The sequence below is a fragment of the Lichenostomus cassidix genome, chromosome 1 (assembly GCF_008360975.1).
Source record: "Lichenostomus cassidix isolate B80296 chromosome 1, HeHo_3.0, whole genome shotgun sequence".
Classification (NCBI taxonomy): Eukaryota; Metazoa; Chordata; class Aves; order Passeriformes; family Meliphagidae; genus Lichenostomus; species Lichenostomus cassidix.
The window spans coordinates 37,706,673-37,725,720 of NC_139479.1; the positions used below are offsets into that span (position 1 = coordinate 37,706,673).

Consider the following 19,048-nt stretch of genomic DNA (forward strand, 5'->3'; position numbering starts at 1 on the left):
GATATTTTGCCACTTAGCACATGATCTACATGCAAAAGGGTGGAAGAAAGAGTAGAAATGTGCATTTCACCACTGTTTGGAAAAGTGGGATGTCATAAGGTAATATTGCATTTAACTTTATGTTCTTTTTCTACCACTGTTGCAGCATATTCTCTAAGAATTATATCAATACAATCCTCTATCTACTTGTAACCAACATGATCTACTAGAGACAAGCATGCTACATCACTTCCAAGCCTCAAACCAGTAACTTCTACTAAACAGTGATATACAAATAATAAAATATTGAAATACTGGACATAATCAATTCTCATTTCAATACGACAGCTGGATATTGGTTTTGTTATCTTACTACATGTCTTGGACTCTTCCTTGCATGTCTATTCCCTCAACATGAACGCAAACATATCCAGTTTTCTTAAGTGTTTCTCAAGAAAAACTACGAAAAAAAGAGGTAAGTGTCCTTCTCCCTCGTTATGCTCTTTTCATAAAGCAGTGAGATTTTGGCAATACAAAATGTTCCTTGCACTGAGAAAAGCTTGAGAATCAGCAACATTCCTTGCCACAAAATCAAATAGTTATTTTCATGGGCTCGGACAGCAGGTTAGATCTCTCACAATTTTCACATGGTCACTATTCATTGGACACAGGACAAAAGCATTGCTCCAATGTCCATTTCTCTATAAATGTTTTTCCTGAAAACCACAGTAACAGAGATTTTGTATCTCTTTCTAACCATACTTGCATTTTAAGACTAACTTTTAAAACGTACGCCTTTATCAGTTCAAAAGGAGAAAATGGGAGGAAGCAAGCATTCCAAGAGTCATTAGAGTACTTCCCAGAATATGTCTTATTAATTTCACAAAATAACTTTTCTTTACATTAGTAATTTGTTTTCCTTGAAAAGCATTACAGGTTTAGAGGGTGAGTTTTGATTAGGTATTAGGAAGAAATTCTTTACTGTGAGGGTGATGAGGCTCTGGAACAAGTTGCCTAGAGAAGCTGTGGATGCCCCATCCCTGGAAGTATTCAAGGGTAGCCTGGATGGCGACTTGAGCATCCCAGTCTACTGGAAGCATCCCTGTCCATGGCAGGGGGTAGAACTAGAGGATTTTTAATGTTCTTTCCAACCCAAACCATTCTGTGATCTCATGATTCTGTCCTTTGCTTTCAAGTGTCCCTGCTGACACTTCATGAATTGGATTTATGTTCCCTGATCCAGACAGATACTTATGAGAGGATTATGTACTTTCATACAACAGTTTCTTTGCTAGAGCCACAGTTCACAACTAAAGAAATGTGTGAACACAAAAATTTTTTTAAGGAAGCGTGTTTTCTTTCTGTGTCAAGTCATGAAAGCTAGTATCTCTTTAAATGAAAAGAACCACTTTAACGTTGAGAAGGCTTCTGAAAGACAATAATTCAATGAATAGCACAATGACACTGAATAGCACTTCAGGTGTTGAAAGAAGGCATCCAGTTACCAATATGATGTATTGTGAAATAACAGTCACCTTAAGCCACATGAAGCTTCTGGAGGGAGCTGCTCTTGTGTGATGTTAAATCCTCACATCACGCCTGTCAATTCCTGCCATTGGTATTTTATTAAATAAACATAGTATTTCATTCAGTTACAGTAAAACTCGGTACATGAAAACATGATTTCTACACGTTACTCAGGACAATGTGGTTTCCTGTCTCTACTTATTAGGTGGACAGAGCAAGACAAGAAAATTTTGTATCATCTGTATTTGATAAATGTTTTAAGAGAGACTGATTATTTTCCCTAGTCTAACTCATCACTCTTGGATTCTTCCCAAATCAATTTACAAATAATTGTGAAAAAAAGAGGATATTTTGCAGACACACTTAATGTGTGCACACTTTATGCCATAAGTAAGTTTAGTTTATATAAGCAATTAAAAACCTGTCCCACTACAATTTCTCTATTAAATCTTTGATTTAATTGCAGATTCTGCCTGTCTGCCATGATAAATCAAAATTAAAACTTATGCATCTTTTCTATTTCTGAAACAGGACTAAATAGCAGGACTAGAAGACATTGTTCAGACTTTTTCATGAGAAAATGGATTTTTTTGCATAATCTATTTTAGGAATGTATACTTGGATGGCTAGCTAAGACTAAATTAGGCTTTTCTAAAACATAATGGAAAGGGAATGGATAAAAATAGTACTAAAATTGTTTATGGGTAGATGGAAAAATGAAGCTTGAGCTTTGGTTACATCAAGCAAACCATAAATCCCTCCTTTTATATCCAAATTTTCCTCATTTAAAGTTATGTCTGTGTAGTAAAGAACAATGTACCTGTCCTTAATCTGATGTCAAATGGCAATATATTCCCCCATGCTCCTTTGTAACTGTCTGTACTTTCTTATCCCTAGCTTTCTTACAACCATTACCATCCTGGGCAGCAGCAGCTGCAAAGGCAACAATGCCCAGGAAAGGGGGGGTTCAAGCATCACTGCTTCAGTTTTAAAGCATTAGTTGTAGATGCCATGGGTTTGCTTTAATCTAATTAGATTTGAAACTCTTGTGTTCGCCCTTAACTACAAAACACATTTACCTTGTTGATTTGTAGCTTTGTATTCCTTTGTTGATGCTCATAGTTTGATCAGTCCCTGAGTGCTAAAAACTGACAGCAACACAGTGATACATCTGAAAACTGATAACATCCTGAAGTAAATCTTCCTGCTGCTCTCATGACTGCAGTTCTACATCATTTCAGCTCATTCATTAAATAAACCTATATAATGTCTGCAAGGGGCTGAACAGTAACTAGTAAATTAAGTCACTGGAAGTTTTCAGAAAAGCTTCTCTTTTTTTCCCCCTCCTTTTATTAGCTAGCAATTAGTCAACATTTATTTAAAAAACCAAACACAACAGTTGAGAAACTTTTCACTTTTTTAAAAGGCAAACAAAAGGCTGAAAATTTTATATATCATGTTGGTTTCAGCTTTCTTTCTCTATTACAAACATTTCTGTTCTGTGGGAGATCTCTCACTCTAGGAATAGGAGGAGAATATACCACATCATTATTGCCCTTGATATGACTGCATTCTTCCTATTATAATTAGGCCAGACCAGATTTCTACAGGATGCATTTGTGTTGACAATGTCTAATCTGTAAAGTCCCTTTTAAACCACATTCATTTGCTTTTGCAGAGTTCCTGTGTGTACAAATTGTACGCTGTGTATTGATCAAAGTCCTTCTCTCCTGCCTAGCATTAGCATCTTTATTAGCAATCATACAAAATTTCATGCGAGTTCTCTCTCAGAATCTCAGCTTTTGTTAGCTGATACATGGAACATCTAAATTGCAAACCATGGATGGATGGATGGATATTCATTGTTTTGAATATAATGCTCTGAAATACCAGCAGAAGGAAAATGAAGATGGATGTGTCTAAGATGTACAGTCTGGGCTACAGCCACACGCATGCAGCTGGGCCACACATTCCTATTTTTCAAGTATTAATGATCTATTTGTTCTCATGTCCATTTGTATTCTCAGGGTACTATTTTTCATTGACTCATTTATGTACTTTTTCTTGAATTTCTTCCTCTTCATTATTCCCTCCCTGACATATAAAGTGAAATAACACAATTTGATGTTATGAACTTTCAAATTTTCCCACAAGAGTATTAGAAGAGAGATGGGCACCTAATAGAATTAAAGATTTACATGATTTTTTTTAAATGGCACAGAAAAAAAAGATAGAATTGTGTCTTTTAAATTAAAAAGTCCCTTCCAAGACCCCTCCTGCTCCCAAGGCTGGTATATTTTAAGACAGAAAAATGAGAATTGGAAGAGTAAGATCAGACCAGTTGGAATGCCTTTATATAAAAATACACATAAGTCCTGTTTATACACAAACCTTACCTGAACAGAAGTCATCAGAATATCTATCATATACTGCTTTGCAGTTTCTTTCATCACACTCACAAGTATCTCCATGAATATCTCCCCAGTCACCAGTAGGATCCACATCATGGCATGTACATTCCCCACATACACATGTACCTAAAATGAAAGGAAAAAAAAAAAAAGACACAGAGATAGATTAACTGTGTAATTTAGAGTAATAGTACTTTACAGGAATTTACACTTGTGAATTTTCAGCTCTCACAGGAATGCAGTTTAAGAGCTGCAAGTGATAATCATGAGCATGTGCCCATCTTCTATGATTTGAAACCTTCTATGATTTAGTAGCAATACTTTAGACAAACAAATTGGCTTCTTGTTCATGTTTCTTTTTGCTGTTCACCCTTGTTAGGAGTCAACAAAACAGTTGCACAGAACTGTTGTACATCTTTGACATCAACAGTAATTTGCCCTGTCAGTAATGACAATGAAAATCAATTCTGTTTAAATGGCTTGGGCTTGGGCACAGTGGATAATTAATGGTTGTTTAAGCAAAAGCATTTAAACGACAAGAGAATCCAAACTAACACAGCTGAAAATATCTAGGAGGTCATTCTTTACCTAGGAAGAATGACAGCACAGATATACATGAAAAGGATACTTCTCAGCTTTTCCCAAGTCAATATTCAGGGCCACACCCTACTGCTTAAAATAAGAAGAAATTTGACTGTGACAGAAATACAAATTTGCATATTTTAATAATAGGAAGAGAGCATGCATCCTACTTATTTAAGAAAATCTGAACAAAAAAACCCAAAAAAACCCCAAAACCAAAAACAAACAAAAACCCCCCAATCAAATAATAAAAAAGTTATCTTCCTTATTCAGAAATCCAAATATGCTTCAGGGCAACACACTCACAACTTTTTTTGAGATGCCAACAGGCTCATAGAAGCAGCCTGACCTTACTGATGCATGCAGTGCATTTCTTGCAGAGTGGCTTCATCTTCTGCTACTCTGCCAACACCTTTGTCATCTTATTTAGGATACTCTAAACAATATAATGTATTTGAGTGCAACAGGACAGGGTGATTAAACAGTACACTTTGATATGGGCACATTCCCTAATAAAAGGAGAAGGTCTACACAATCCTGCATGCATGACATGAAGCAGGAAGAACTACTGCCCTATTTACTGCTAAAAACCCTGAGACAGCCCTCAAAAAATTTGCACCTAGTTTTTTACACTTTGACAATTCAGTGACATTACTGACGAAGAAAAAAAAACAATCCAACCAACCAAATAAACAGAAAGAGGAAATGCCTCTGGAGAGTGATTAATCCTCCCAGAAACAACTTCAAAGTTAATTTGGATCAGCTGTCCTGGATGTCAGAATGCAGAACATAATCTCACCAAAGTTTAAAAATCTAAATGTTCACATGTGGTCTAAGCTGAGTGACTAGATAGTGCAGGTGAAAAGATATGGAAAATTTATCCATCTTAGCACTGAAGGAGGGTGGGCAGCAAGGTTAGCCTCCATATTTGATTTTTAGAAGGTTCAAGACTGACAAGGTGAACTGCACTTGTATCACGAGATAAATAAGCACAGAAAACTGGGTAAGTAGGACTAAATGGAGCAGAAATGCTTTGCTGGATAGCAACTTCATCTTGTGAGAAACATAGAAAATTTTTACGACGATAAAATCACAAATACATGAAAGGTAAAGGTCATGGAAGGCTCATACAAATGTACCTTTGTATAGAAGTTTGCAGCTACTCAGAATATCAGCTATGCTATTCATACAATTTCTCCAATTGCAATGTTAGTTTAAAGAAATAATCTCACATTAAAATTTCAAACTTGATTTAAAAACTTGCTTTGACAAGAAATTCTTTGCCAAGAAATTATTTTCTCAGTGCAAAGGAAGTATCTGATATGAAGACACTTTGATGTCTATTATTTCCAGAACTACACAAAAATTTTATGTTAAAGTCCTGAGATTAAATATGAGCCTACATGATCTCTGTATTTGAGCCAAACTTTCAATTTCCTCACAATTATGAGAAGAGAGTTTTCTAAATGCTCTCAGGATGATTAGATGTTCACAATACAGCAGGTTTTGTCAGTAGAGATGTTTTAAAGAGAGGTATCTATGTGACTCTTGCTTATGTACTACTATAATTATTCTGGACTATTGCCAAAAAAACCCCTACCCTATCTTTTTTAACTCCTTGTTCAAGGAAGCCAAACACAGCAGCTGGTGAAAACCAATCTTATTTTGTGTGGGTTTTGTTCCTTTTTTTTTTTCCAAATGGCAAAATTAGACAGAAGTATAAGGTAAAATTCAAATTCCAGAACTTTATGAAGATAAAACTTTGTTAGGAAAATTAGAAACATTGTGTGAAGTCTACCTTTCCATTTCTATACATTCCAGAGCATTGTTACTGAATAATTCACAGGTGTTTTTTCAAGTTGTAGTGGAAACTAAGTTCTTCGTGTTTTCATTTTCCCCATTCAATTGTAAGTCCTAAGCCCTCTTTAAGAGTGAATTGACATACAGTTCTATGACCTTACAGCACCAATATATTCAAAGTCAAAAATCTGTTAATATTTTATTTTGCAAGGTTGGTCTCTCACCAGAACAGATGTACTAAATCACAAATTATCCAGCTCACTCTTACTACAAAAATGAAGAATGAGTACAACTTCAGTTCACTTAATCCAAAAATAGATGTGTACTTGTGTAAGTTGATACCTAAACACAGGTATCTACCCACCTGGAAGTGTATAGCCAGACCTGAAATAGGTGAGAACAACTAGAAACTATCAGCAAACACAATCTATATCCTATGGCAGAGAATGCATAAAGTAAAATAAAAGATATAAAGATATAAATATGTGTAGAAGGTCCATGCAAACGACGCACCTCTGTTGCTGCAGATTTTGCCATCTGGAGATGTGCATCTTTTCTTGATCTCCCAGGGGGTGATGTCACACTGGAATTCACATTTATCTCCATGCCAACCAGCCTCACAGTAACAGTTTCCACAGTAACACTTTCCATGTCCTTAAGCCAAAACAAATTTTGTACAGTGAGAAAGAGGCAAGTTTTTAAAAGGCATTAACAATTTAACTGTTTTGATCTTTTCTTTTAAAAACTTTTATTGCTAGACTCAGAATAGACCATGTATGACTACAAAAATAAGGCAAAAGATAGCTGAATTATACTCTTCCCCGCTATTTTAGAACTGGTTTTCCTTTAATCATAGATTAAATCTAATCAACAAACACTAATTGACATCATTATTTTTTATATTTGTAAGCCTAATTTTTGAAACTTTATAGGTAAATTTTGAAGACTGTAACAGTTAAAATTTAAGCACAGCTGTATACATTAAGGTAGGACACATACTTGGCATGTCTAAGAACACATTGTGTGTTCTTGACTCCTCATATAGTTGCAGCAAATGGACCTTGATTTATGACCCACTGACTATGTTGTATATAAGGCTTCCCTTTTTACCTGTCAAGAAGATTTTAGAACATGACTAAACCAGTTCATTAGAGATAATTATTACCAAAATGAATCATTCAGATGTTCACCTAACAAAACACACATCTCCCAAAAAAGATAGTTGCATCATCTGAGTCTGGATGAAGCCAGCTCCTGAACATTTTGATCTGCTAAGGTACATCTGCCATGTGCTTCATATGGCACAAAGCTTTTAAATTAAGTAGCTGCATTTCTTACTAATCTTAAAGCCATAAGTTAATTCTTCAATGGATCAAGTCAGGATCTTATTCTTTCTTCCTTTACACTTAGTAGACCTGGTCACATCTACCACAATCTGGTCAATTTATAGTCTTAATTATCAAGACTGCAAATTGTTGAACACAGTTTTTTCCTGGTTTTGCAACTACACATGGAGTTTTCATTACAACTGTTCGGTTACATGTCAAAAAACATTTAATTTAATTAGATAGTTAAATAAAAAAGACAATCTAAAACAATCCTTATTACCAAAAGGTTGATCCTGAACACAGGGCAAGAAATAAAAGGGAAAATGCTAAAGGAGTGTAATAATTTGATCTACTGGCAATTTCACAGATTAAGACATCAACGAGTACTTCATTCTTCACTCACACTTTTATACTCCTCAAATAAATATGAATGAAATTCTTAAATTTGCCACTATCTCTTGCTCTTGACAGAAGGAAAAGTCACTCAGAGTAAAAAGCCTTAGTCAAAAAAAAAAAAATATCAGGGTCAGAATTTAATTTCCTAGAAGATATGATACTTTTTTACAAATAACCTGTGCCTTGATTCCAAAAGTTTATGTAACCTCAAATAAGAAGTGATAGTCAACTGACTGATAGGAATTCAACTGTAGGTGGAAAAGCTTAACACATCTTTGGAATTTCGCCCTACCTAAGAACTGATTTGCTTAAAAATTGCAGTGCCCTTGTGCATGTCACCTATATCTCAGCATGGCATTGTATGCTTTTCCAGGATAAAATCCCAGCTCACAGTTGAGGAAATTATGTACCTTTGACCTTCAGGTCATGTGCTGTCATATGCACTTATTCTGCCTATGGCCTGGTTCAAAACATGATTTTGTACTGTAGAGGTTTGTTAGAAAGTAAAGCAACATATAACACTCATAAGTTGTGTGCATAAACTTGTCAGCTTACAACAACCCAACCAAGCCAAGCAAATCATTAGTTTATCATTTATACTTTAGAAGACTCCAAAACTTCCATGAGGTATCGTGGCTTTTAGGCTGATCAATTACTGACTTTAGAGACTTGAAGCTACCAACATTTTTTGTCCCTTTATATCAGCATACATCCAATTCTCCATGCATATAAAACTAGTCTTGTGCACAGATGCATTTGGTCTTTTTTGGATTATGGCATGAGTGGATGAGGCAATAAGAAATAAAAGCTGAGAAAAATCTAACAATATAAACCAGCAGCAAAACAGGTGTGGAGAAAAAACAGACAAAAACAGCAGTAGGAGAATTTACTGAAACTAAATGAATGGCAATTTTTTTATCATATTTAGTACCATGAGTAATGGTTAGATATAAATAGAAAGGGAAGCACTGGCACGTATAAATTGTTTCCCTCCACTCATTTTATTTATGCAATCACTGGAAATATTATACTCTGCTCCTAATTAGGACTTCAGAGGACCAATCTGTATACCTCATTTAAAATCCATGCTTAATCCTAGGATTAAAAAGTTCTTTTTGCCTTCCAAGGCACTTAAACAAATAGAATTTATTTTGCTGTCTGTGTACGGAAAAGACAGAGAAAGCTATTTTACACAAGTACTCTGTCTCTTTATACACACACACAGGAAGCACTATCACCAGATAAGAATAGTGCAGGACCAGATTGGAACAGTCTTGTGGGCACACAGACACAATCTGCATGTCTGTAGCTTGAACAATGTTTGTAGCACCTTCCAGCTCAAGGACAAGCCTCCTTTGCAATCTGGGCAACAGCGTTTATAATGCCATAAATGGTGTGTGTTGCACAATATCTAACTGCCAGATTCCTGCCTTATAATGGCACAAAAGCACCGCTTGAATTTTTGATTGCCTTTATATATATCAGCAGAGTTCAAGTCCATCTTATTTTCTAGCCTTTCCTATCACAGATTAAATTTTTCTTTATTAATTATTTCCTCTTATCTTCTGAACTGCTCCTGAGTTATCATCCTACATTTATTCTCAGTATTTTTAATTTTTGTTTCCTTGACAAAATTTTTAATAACCTTTTTTGTTTTGTTGGTTTGGGTTTTTTTCTCCTATCTTGTCCATTCTGTTCTCTCTCATCTATGCCATGAAGTATTCACATTTCTCACATATTTTACTGAAGACAGACACACTAAGCTATGAAATACCTTAGAAAATTATCTAGTCCAATCCTTTTTGCAGTCCTTCCAAAAAGAGGAGAATGTCACAGTATTCATGCATTCTTTAACCTTATGCTTAGCTCATTTTTGCATCTGAAATTTCCACTTACAACTTGTAAACTAAATTCTTGCTCAGTAATGATTTTTTGTAGAACCACACAAATATTAGCAGCCTGTATTAATCTTCATCACATTTCTTGGGCCCATTAAGATACATACCAGTACAAATTTCTCCTGTTTCATCATCAATGCATTCTCTGTCATCACATTCACAAAATTTGCCATACACCAGTCCATTTCCTTCTGAGTTTGCACATTTACACCTGCCACACTGACATGTGCCTGTAAACATTTAAGAGACATTATTCAAGGATTGCAGATTATAGAAAGAGTTTCATTAGTCTGTCAGAGATGGTACATATTTTATTTCTGAGAGGGCTGAAATCTAAGGATGATCCACCCCAATAAAGACAGACAGAAATAATCCATATCAACCAAAAGCCTAATCTTAGCTGTACAGAGATAGAACAATTGAGTGCCTTGGAAGTGTAGAGATTTTTTTTTCACAACATAAACCACAAAAGAAAACCATCTGACATAATGAAAAACCAGAGCACTCAGGCACTGCCAAGGATGCAAATGGATTTGTAAACAGATCTCTCTTCTATCACCTCTCATCTGGTCACACATTTGCTCCTTGGTCTTTTGAGGAGGGTTGCCCCTCAGCTCAGTGGCTGCTTCCCTCTGTGACCTGCCCTCCCAAATAGGAAAAGTTTGTTTGATTGCTCCCTGGGAAAGAAGAATGCCCCCTTTTCCATCAGACGGTCTATCTGACCTGATGTGATAAATAAATAAATGAATGAATTCCACAGTCCACAAAAATCATAAATACATTAAAATGACATTAGAAACACAAGCATTACAATGCCAGTCATATGAGAGACCCCTTTTCCCTACCTTTACTAAAACAGAAAGGGGAGGAACTTCATGCAATACCACCTTACTGGGGCCTTGTGGTCAATAGTCTCACACAGGTTGTTTCAACAGTCAATGGCATTACTATGCCAGCAAGTACAGATTTAAAAAAAAAAAAATTAACTTCACAATATTCAGACTCATATGACATCCATATGCATTTTAGAAAAGATGGTTATAGGTATCAAAGAAGTTCTCAAAAATAGAAGTTTTATGCTGATGTAACACAACAAGTTTGCAGACACCCTTATAAGCATAGCACAACTTCTAATAAACAGCATGTTAATGCAAAGAACAGAAGTATTGGGTTCTGCAACAGACATGGCCATTCTAAACGAGTAAAGTTTAAAAATGTTTGCAAGAGCTGATTTAGTGAGGTAATAATAATAATACAACTGATAATTCAACATAACTAATCTACAGAATTAGAATTACTTACTACAATTGTAAACAAATACAAATGCAATTTTTTAGAAAACTATCATGTTTGCAGATAATTCCTGAACAGAAAAAAGATGAAAAAGAAATTGATTCCTATACTGGGTATCTAAATAGGTCAGAGACACTGTGTATCACAAAAGTGTTCATTCCTTCTATTGCCAAAAGTGGAAATTGGTCACACAGAGAACCTCAGTTTAGGTAGGATGTCCTAGCTGCTCTGACAAATGATTAGGAACAGAGTCCGAAAAGTGAAATTTTATGTGGATCGTGATTGATTAATGAAAATTATTACAATAAATGATTATTTGCAGCCCCAGAGCATTGTTTTTGATATAGCTTATGTTATCCTTTCCTATCTTTTATTGGCAATTGAAAAACAGAGCTCAGACCCTAACGACATTGCTAGTAGTAGATGAAAAGTCAATCCCACCAAGACAAAATACATATGGCTACAGCCCATCAAAGTTCCACCAAGCTCCCTAATAAGTCTCATGAGAATTTGTGTCCTGTTTAATATCAGCAAAAGGATTTATTCTCATGATGCCAAAACCACTTCTCGCTTAGCTATTTGGAGTGGGTGTTAAGCTATGATAGTTTTCCTGTGAAGACTGGGGCCACTTCTAACCAAGGACAGAAAGAGGTCCTTTTTTAAGAACTTTGACTAAATACATTGAACTTACTTATTTTTGAGAGTCAGTTTCTCATTTAGCTGTCTCTCATGTCTCTCTTGATTGCAAGTTTCATACCATCTACACTATTGTCATAAATGAAGTGTATAATTTACTCGGTATGCTACATGCTAGTAGTTTTATGTTAAATTGGTTTCACATCATGTTGTGAGAACAAACTTCTTGGTAACAAGTCCCACAAATCCTTGGAATTCTCTGCTTATGTCAGCAACTAACTTGTGAGAAATTTAGTTGTATGGAAATGTATGGACACCTACAGAAATCAAAGACCAGCAATAGTGAGCAGAGGTGGGGTTCTTGAAAGATTCTTTCACTTGGAGATCAATGTAATGGAAAAACCAGAAGGCAATTCCTGGTCAGAAAACTTGACTGGTAGAAAACACCCTTTAAAATGGTATCATTCTGCAGTGAAGTCTTCTACAACACAGTTGGTTTTTCCTCTGATTTTTTTTTTTTTAATGAAAGGGGTTTCTATTTAAGTTAGGATGGCTATAAGATTAAACAAGTAGAGAAGAGAGTGTTACCAAATCAAAAAAGTTAAGATGGAAATGCCACTTTAAATGATTCAGCAGATCTTCTACAACTGATTTTAATAATCACAGGTACAACTCGAAAATGTCTCAAAAAATTGTACAGCTTACAAATGCCCAGGAAAAGTATTTTCAAATGCCATTTCTGCATTCTGTAGACACAAACACGTAATAGAAATTACATCACTTCCTATGTTAATGCCATTACTACAACATTTTGATGAGGAAAATAAATGACACAGCTGCAGTTTCATCAACTCAAAACAGCTATGGATAAACCAGAGTACTCAAGTAGGTGTTCTGAATCAGTGTACATTATATGCACAGAAATAGGCCTATTGGAACATTTTAGTAAACATACAGTTATTTCTCAGTCTCTTGAAACATAGTCTACAAAATTACTAGTTAGAAATGACAATGATTCTCAAAATAACACTGGGAGAGTGCTAAGGTATCAAAAGCAACAAAAGACATCTTACCTGCACCAGAACAGATGATATCTTGAGAGTTCTTGCACATTTCATTGCTTTTCTTCCGTGTAAGATTGCAAGTAGTTGGATACTGACAAGCCTCACCATACCAGCCTTCATCACATTTGCACTTCCCACAGTCACACTTTCCATGGCCTAGCAAAGGAAGGAAAGAGTGTGTCAAGTCCCTTTTTTTTCAGTCAGAAAGTGGTATTTTCTTATCCAGCTTTTAAAATAGATTCTATCAATTACATTTTTAATGAACATGACTAACATTATCTTAACATAGTTCATATGCAATTAAAAATAGAAGGGCTTCACCAAGGACAAGTCCTGCTTGACCAACTTAGTGGTCTTCTATGATGCAGTGACTACATCAGTGGACAAGGGAAGGGCCACAGATGTCTTTTATATGGAGTTCTGTAGAGCCTTTGACACAGTCACCCACAGCATCCTTCTCTAAACTGGAGAGAGACAGATTTGATGGGTGAACTGTTAGGTGGATAAGGAATTGGTTGGATGGTCCCATCCAGAGGGCAATGGTCAACTGCTCAGTGTCCTGAAGGACACCACTGACAGGTGTTGTCCCTCAACAGTCTGTACTGGGACCAGTGTTATTTAATATCTTCATTAATTACATACACAAAGGGTTCAAGTGCACCCTCAGCAAATCTGCCAATGTCACCAAGCTGAATGGTGTTATTGACACACCTGAAGGACAGGATGCCTTCCAGAGTGACCTGGACAAGCTCAGGAAATGGATCCCTTGGAATCTCATAAGGTTTAACAAGAACAAGTGCAAGGTGCTGCAGCTGGTTTGGGGCAACCCCTGGTTTTAACACAGGCTGGGGGATGAACAGACTGAGAGCAGCCTTGCCCAGAGGGACTTGGGGGTGCTGGTGGATGAGACGCTGGACAATTTTCACTATTTATGTTGCATATTAAGTATCATTTTTCCTACTAACTTCCAGATGCAAATTTTTATCACTTCATTCTTTAGCATTCCTATACAATTTTAGGTAGCAAATGCAGAAACAATTGCATCTCTTTTAAATTAGAGCATTCAATTTTAAAATAAATATCTTTTGAATACAGATCTGATTTACAGAAGATTCCCTTCCTATCACTACATCTTAAAACCAGAATCTAATTGCAGTCTATTTTAAATGCATCAACAAAGCCAGAAAATAAGGAAATAAGGAAGACTCAGGAAAATGCAGTCATTCCTTTAAGAAAAAGACTGGCTGTAGACTGTGAAAAACTTGCAGCTTCAAATATGGGGAGAAACCTTTTATAACAAAGGGCTCCATTTCTAACTAGATGAGCAGTCACCTCAGAGAGCATATCTGGACTATGCAGAAAGCTTGTGGGGTGGAACATAAAACTAATATGCTAGGAAAACTGTCAGATGTCAGAAAATATATGAAGGAAGTGAGAACAGAAAATTTTAAGCAGGGTCAGATCTTGCAAAATTGCAAGTACTAAAATGTACTTTCATCATCCAAAAAAAAAAAAAATCAGGAAAAAGAGTGGCTTCACCAAGCAGCAAAAATCACTTAAGATTCAAGAAAATTTACATGCAGTCCAAAACAAAATTAATATGGGGATGTTGACTACTAGTAGCAAATGCAGTGTGGCTAATGACACGCTCTGTGGAAATGAAAATTATTCATTTAAGATGAGAAGAAAACAAAGACATAAAACTATTTTTAAAGAAGTGTCTAGACCAAGAGGGCAAGACCCCATAATCTCCATTTGGGAGTACTTAAAATACTTGTACGTGAAAGGGCAGCTCAACAGCAAAGACTTTTAATGAATCTATCAGGCTGGCAGTCAAATGTCTGAAAAATAAAACCTACATTTTATTTCTTTTAAGCAAAAGGAATATATGTGATCCAGACAACATAAAAACAAGTGCCTGTGACCTTATGAGTTGTGCCAGGATTTGAAATAAACTGTGATGCATTGCATAGCTAGAGACACTGAAGTAATGAAAATGGAATATTATGAATAACAGCTTTACTCCAAAATAAACTATCATTTCGCCAAAATAACCTGGCATATCTTTCTATGAGATAATGAATACTGTAAGAAAAGGAACACAGGAAATCCATTTGATAGGATCATATATGTTGGATACAATGCTACTCAAGAAAAGAAAAATTCTGGATAAAACGCTCTAGAAATGTAAAAGAATCACAACATACGTTAAAGGGAGGAAACATCATTAGGAGAAAAAGGAATATTACTCCAATACAAGATGACTGGCTATGTTTCAAATGATGTTTTTGGAATTGTGTATGTTTTACTGATACTGATACAAAAATTCAGATAACACCAACAACATTTGGCAATAAAAAACCTGTAAAACCTGAGTAGAAAGGTGAAAATGAAACATCGTACAAAAACAACTGGACTGACAATCTGAAGGACTGAAGTAGTAAGTGGATTGAAAGTGGAAATACAAGCACAGGATCACACAGTAGGGGCAAGGAAATGATGTCACAGGCTCATACCTCCCCATTTGGAAACCACAAGAAGAATGTGACTGCATATTGACATCAGCTCCAGAAAGATGGTGTGACTAAGCCTTTAGCTGACAAGTGTCTGAGATGTACCCATTAAATATATATCATCAGGGACAGGAAGTGATAACAAATCTGCATTTGAAATTATACACTACACATTATATATTACAATGTATGTAATTCGTTCCTGAGCAGACTTTATCCTTGAAAACTGCCATTATGCCTCTAAACCTTGGAAGACTGAGTCATTTTCCAGGGAAAACATTTGCAAAATTTTAGCCACTTGCAAAGTTACAACTGGTTGGAAATTTAAACATCTGAGCAGAAAGATATTAATTTAAACCAGAAGCATTTGGCTCTGATCACTTACTTTAGCACTTAGAAACTTAACCTCATCCTAAGTGTCTTCTAAAAATATTTTTTTAATAATATATTAGCATGCCTACAGGTCCAAGAGCAAAGATACAAATGTAAAATTTCTGATTAAAAGTTCTGAATGCACATCTGTATTGCAAGTATTCGAGGCATCGATTTGGAAGCCTGCTTTTGCTGAGCTCTGTCTGTAATCCATCATGAGAGACAGGCACTTCTGCAGTGACTCAGGTCCTGTGTGGGCTGAACAGACCTCAGAGGCTGTCTGTCTTTCTTCACTAAACTGCTGGGAAGCTGGGTCTTTGGTGCATCACTAGATATGTTTGCAAATAGAGATTCATTCATTTAATTTTCTTTTGCTTCATTTAGCTATACAATAATCTATGTCAGGCTTTAAATATTCTCACATATTTTGAATAAAAAAGGAGCAGGATGTCAGCTTTGTTATAGGCTGAACTGCATCAGTTTATAAAAACAATTATATTAAATAATTATTGGACAAACCAGAAACTAAATTTGAACATCGCTTTCATTTCTATGTGTCTACAGAAATTTTAGCATTCAGCATTACTATTGTTATTTCTGTGCATCTTACTGGAAAGGATTCTCTCCAATTTTGTACCAGTTTTCATTTTTTTTTTTTTTTATTACATACAAATGTTCACTGTGACTGAAATCTGCTACATCCTTGCAGTTAAACTTTCCATAGGCAATGCGAGCAGTCAAAACAAATTACTTGGTTCGTTACCTCCCATGCTCTTGCTAAGAACATGTGTGAATGTATGCATGTTTATCTGCCATGGTTATCTTTTCTACAGAGCAGTGGTGGGACACAAAAATGTAGACTCCTTAGGAACACTTAACAGAAAACAAAAATAAGAAAAGAAGGGTCTTGATGTTAAGACCTTGAATTGAAAGAAAGGTGTCTGGGATTCAACTCCCGTATCTTTCATTTTCTGGATAACCTCTAGCACAGGACAACATCACCAGGAGTTCAAGTGATGAGCTTAAAATCTCTTCTTTATAAAGCAAATATTGTTAATTGACTTTGTCATAGAAATTCTGGTAAGGACAAACTTTTTGATACTTAAGAGCTTTCAGATGTCACGAATGACAAGAGGTAGCTAGTTTAAAAACAAACAGCCCCAAAAGGCAGTATACTATCTTTGAAATTACAGTCACCATTTTTCTCAGCAAGATTAATAGAGCACTCCCTGCCTAGAAGGAACTGTGAAACATGTGCTTATTAAACTGCCAAAGCTTTTAAAGAAATTCTTGGTTCATTAAGTAAACACAATTGGAAATACTGCCTTTAGAATAATACCTATTTATGTGGTTGTGCCATATTAGTTACAGCAAAGTAACCCTCACTTCAAAAGATGTGTCTTACTTGAGTGCAGAGATCCAGGCTGTTTGACCAGACATTAAAATACACTCCGATGTCCTTGCTGTCACATATTTTTTATAACTAAAGCCCAATTATTCTATGTAAGAACACAACTGAGGGTAGTTCTCATTTCAAAATTGCAATGGAATCAATTTTCTACAGACAGGTGAGATTCTTATACCAAGGACTCCTCTCTCTAACATGAAGTCACTCATCAGAAGGAAATCAACAGCTGGCATGATAAATGAATTGAGCACATTACTATGCATTTTTAGCAACCCCTGAGTGATTCCTGAAGTGCTTTTCAAATCTAAAAAAAGCAATAAATTAAATAGGTGAAGAAATAGGAAGAATATGTTGTTATGGATTCCTGCTTCAGACTGGGATATTAGATAGGAAGGATGATTGGGTTGTAAGACTTGAAAATTTTGGATAAAAAATTAAAACATTGTTTTGCAATTTCAACCTAGACCAGCACAGTGAAGATGTTTTTAATATTTCTTTCCAACTGGATGACTTTCTTTCCAGTAGTTAGTGAAACAGATTCTGCTTCTTTACACTAATGTAAAACTACTGAAAATATTTCAGATTACACTAGGATAAGATTTGCAAAATGGACTTTTCTATTTAGCTGCATTTGAGATTCTCAGTAACTGTGCCTTGAACTCTGATGAAGCCTTTCTCTGAATCTCCTTTTTCAGAACTGTTAGAGTTGCAGTTTCGGGAGGGAGGGGGCGGGATGAGAAGTTGGTATTATTACTTTTTTAATCTATTTCAGTTAGTTTAATTAGTCTCTTTTTAGGGTTGGGTCTTGGTTGTCTATGTGCACTACCCCCAGTGAAAGCCAGGTCTTCTCAACCTTTTCAGTATGGGCTAGGGATTCTGCCCCTGTTGGAAGGAGGTTCAGCAATGCTGAGGTTTTCACAAGAATACTGCCTCCTCCTTCACATCACAACCACTTGTTACTCTCCCTATGCTGACAGGATGAGGTTAAAGTATAGATAGACCAAGGGGACTGGTTAGAATTTAGAAACAATGCTCAAAAAAGCCAGGGGGAAATTTCAAATGAAAAGATGCCTAATGATAGCAGAACATTGCAAGACAGTTTTGTCACTGAAGCTCCTTTATCAACAAACCACAGTCCTCATATAAATTTCATCAGAGATTTTAAAACCAACACAGTAAGCCCAGAGACCTTTAAAGATGAAAAGAAATTTAACCTTATTTATTTCTCAAAAGGCTATTAAAAATGAAAAAAAAACCACCACACTGGAACTTAGATGTTCTCACATTAAACCAATTTATCCATGTTTATGCAGGGTGTCCCGACCTTGAAGTAGCCCAAAGTAACAGAGAAAACCACTGAGCAGGGGGCTATGGGCAGCCTGAGGGACTGAGTCAGTCAGACAAGAGCACACAAGGTCTGCAGTACAGTTTGCCTCTCAGCACTCTGCAGTGATTGGATTCCCAACACGTAATAAAAGTTTATCTCAAATGGATTTTCAGAGTTAGAATGAAAACTGATGACAAATCATCTCAATCTAGTTATTACTGGAATCTCTTTAACAACGGAAACATCCTCAGCGTTGTTAAATTGTAACTCCAACAGAGGTATGGATAAAACCAAAATAAACTACTATATTTACTTCCTAAGGAAAAGCAAAAAAATATTGTTCTTGCACTTGTTGTGCTATGTGTTACAGGGATTGCATAGAACAATGTTTTAGTAAACAAATATTAAATAGTATTCTAAAATGAAAAAACCAATCAGAATTCACATTAAAATAGAGAAAAATTACCAGAGGTAGGTGTGAGGTCATGACTGCTGATACTATTTCATTTTCAGG

The 19,048-nt window shown here is 35.8% G+C and overlaps 1 protein-coding gene across 1 annotated transcript in view; it reads right to left on the bottom strand.

The window, feature by feature from the left end:
- ITGBL1 (integrin subunit beta like 1) overlaps positions 1 to 19,048 on the bottom strand; it is a 131,365-nt gene that overhangs the window by 64,266 nt on the left and 48,051 nt on the right. The window contains exons 3-6 of the mRNA XM_085057005.1: positions 12,924 to 13,070; positions 10,029 to 10,151; positions 6,813 to 6,953; positions 3,903 to 4,043 (exon numbers count right to left, since the gene is read on the bottom strand). Coding sequence (XP_084913131.1) covers positions 3,903 to 4,043; positions 6,813 to 6,953; positions 10,029 to 10,151; positions 12,924 to 13,070 — 552 coding nt within the window. The remainder of the gene's footprint in view (positions 1 to 3,902; positions 4,044 to 6,812; positions 6,954 to 10,028; positions 10,152 to 12,923; positions 13,071 to 19,048) is intronic.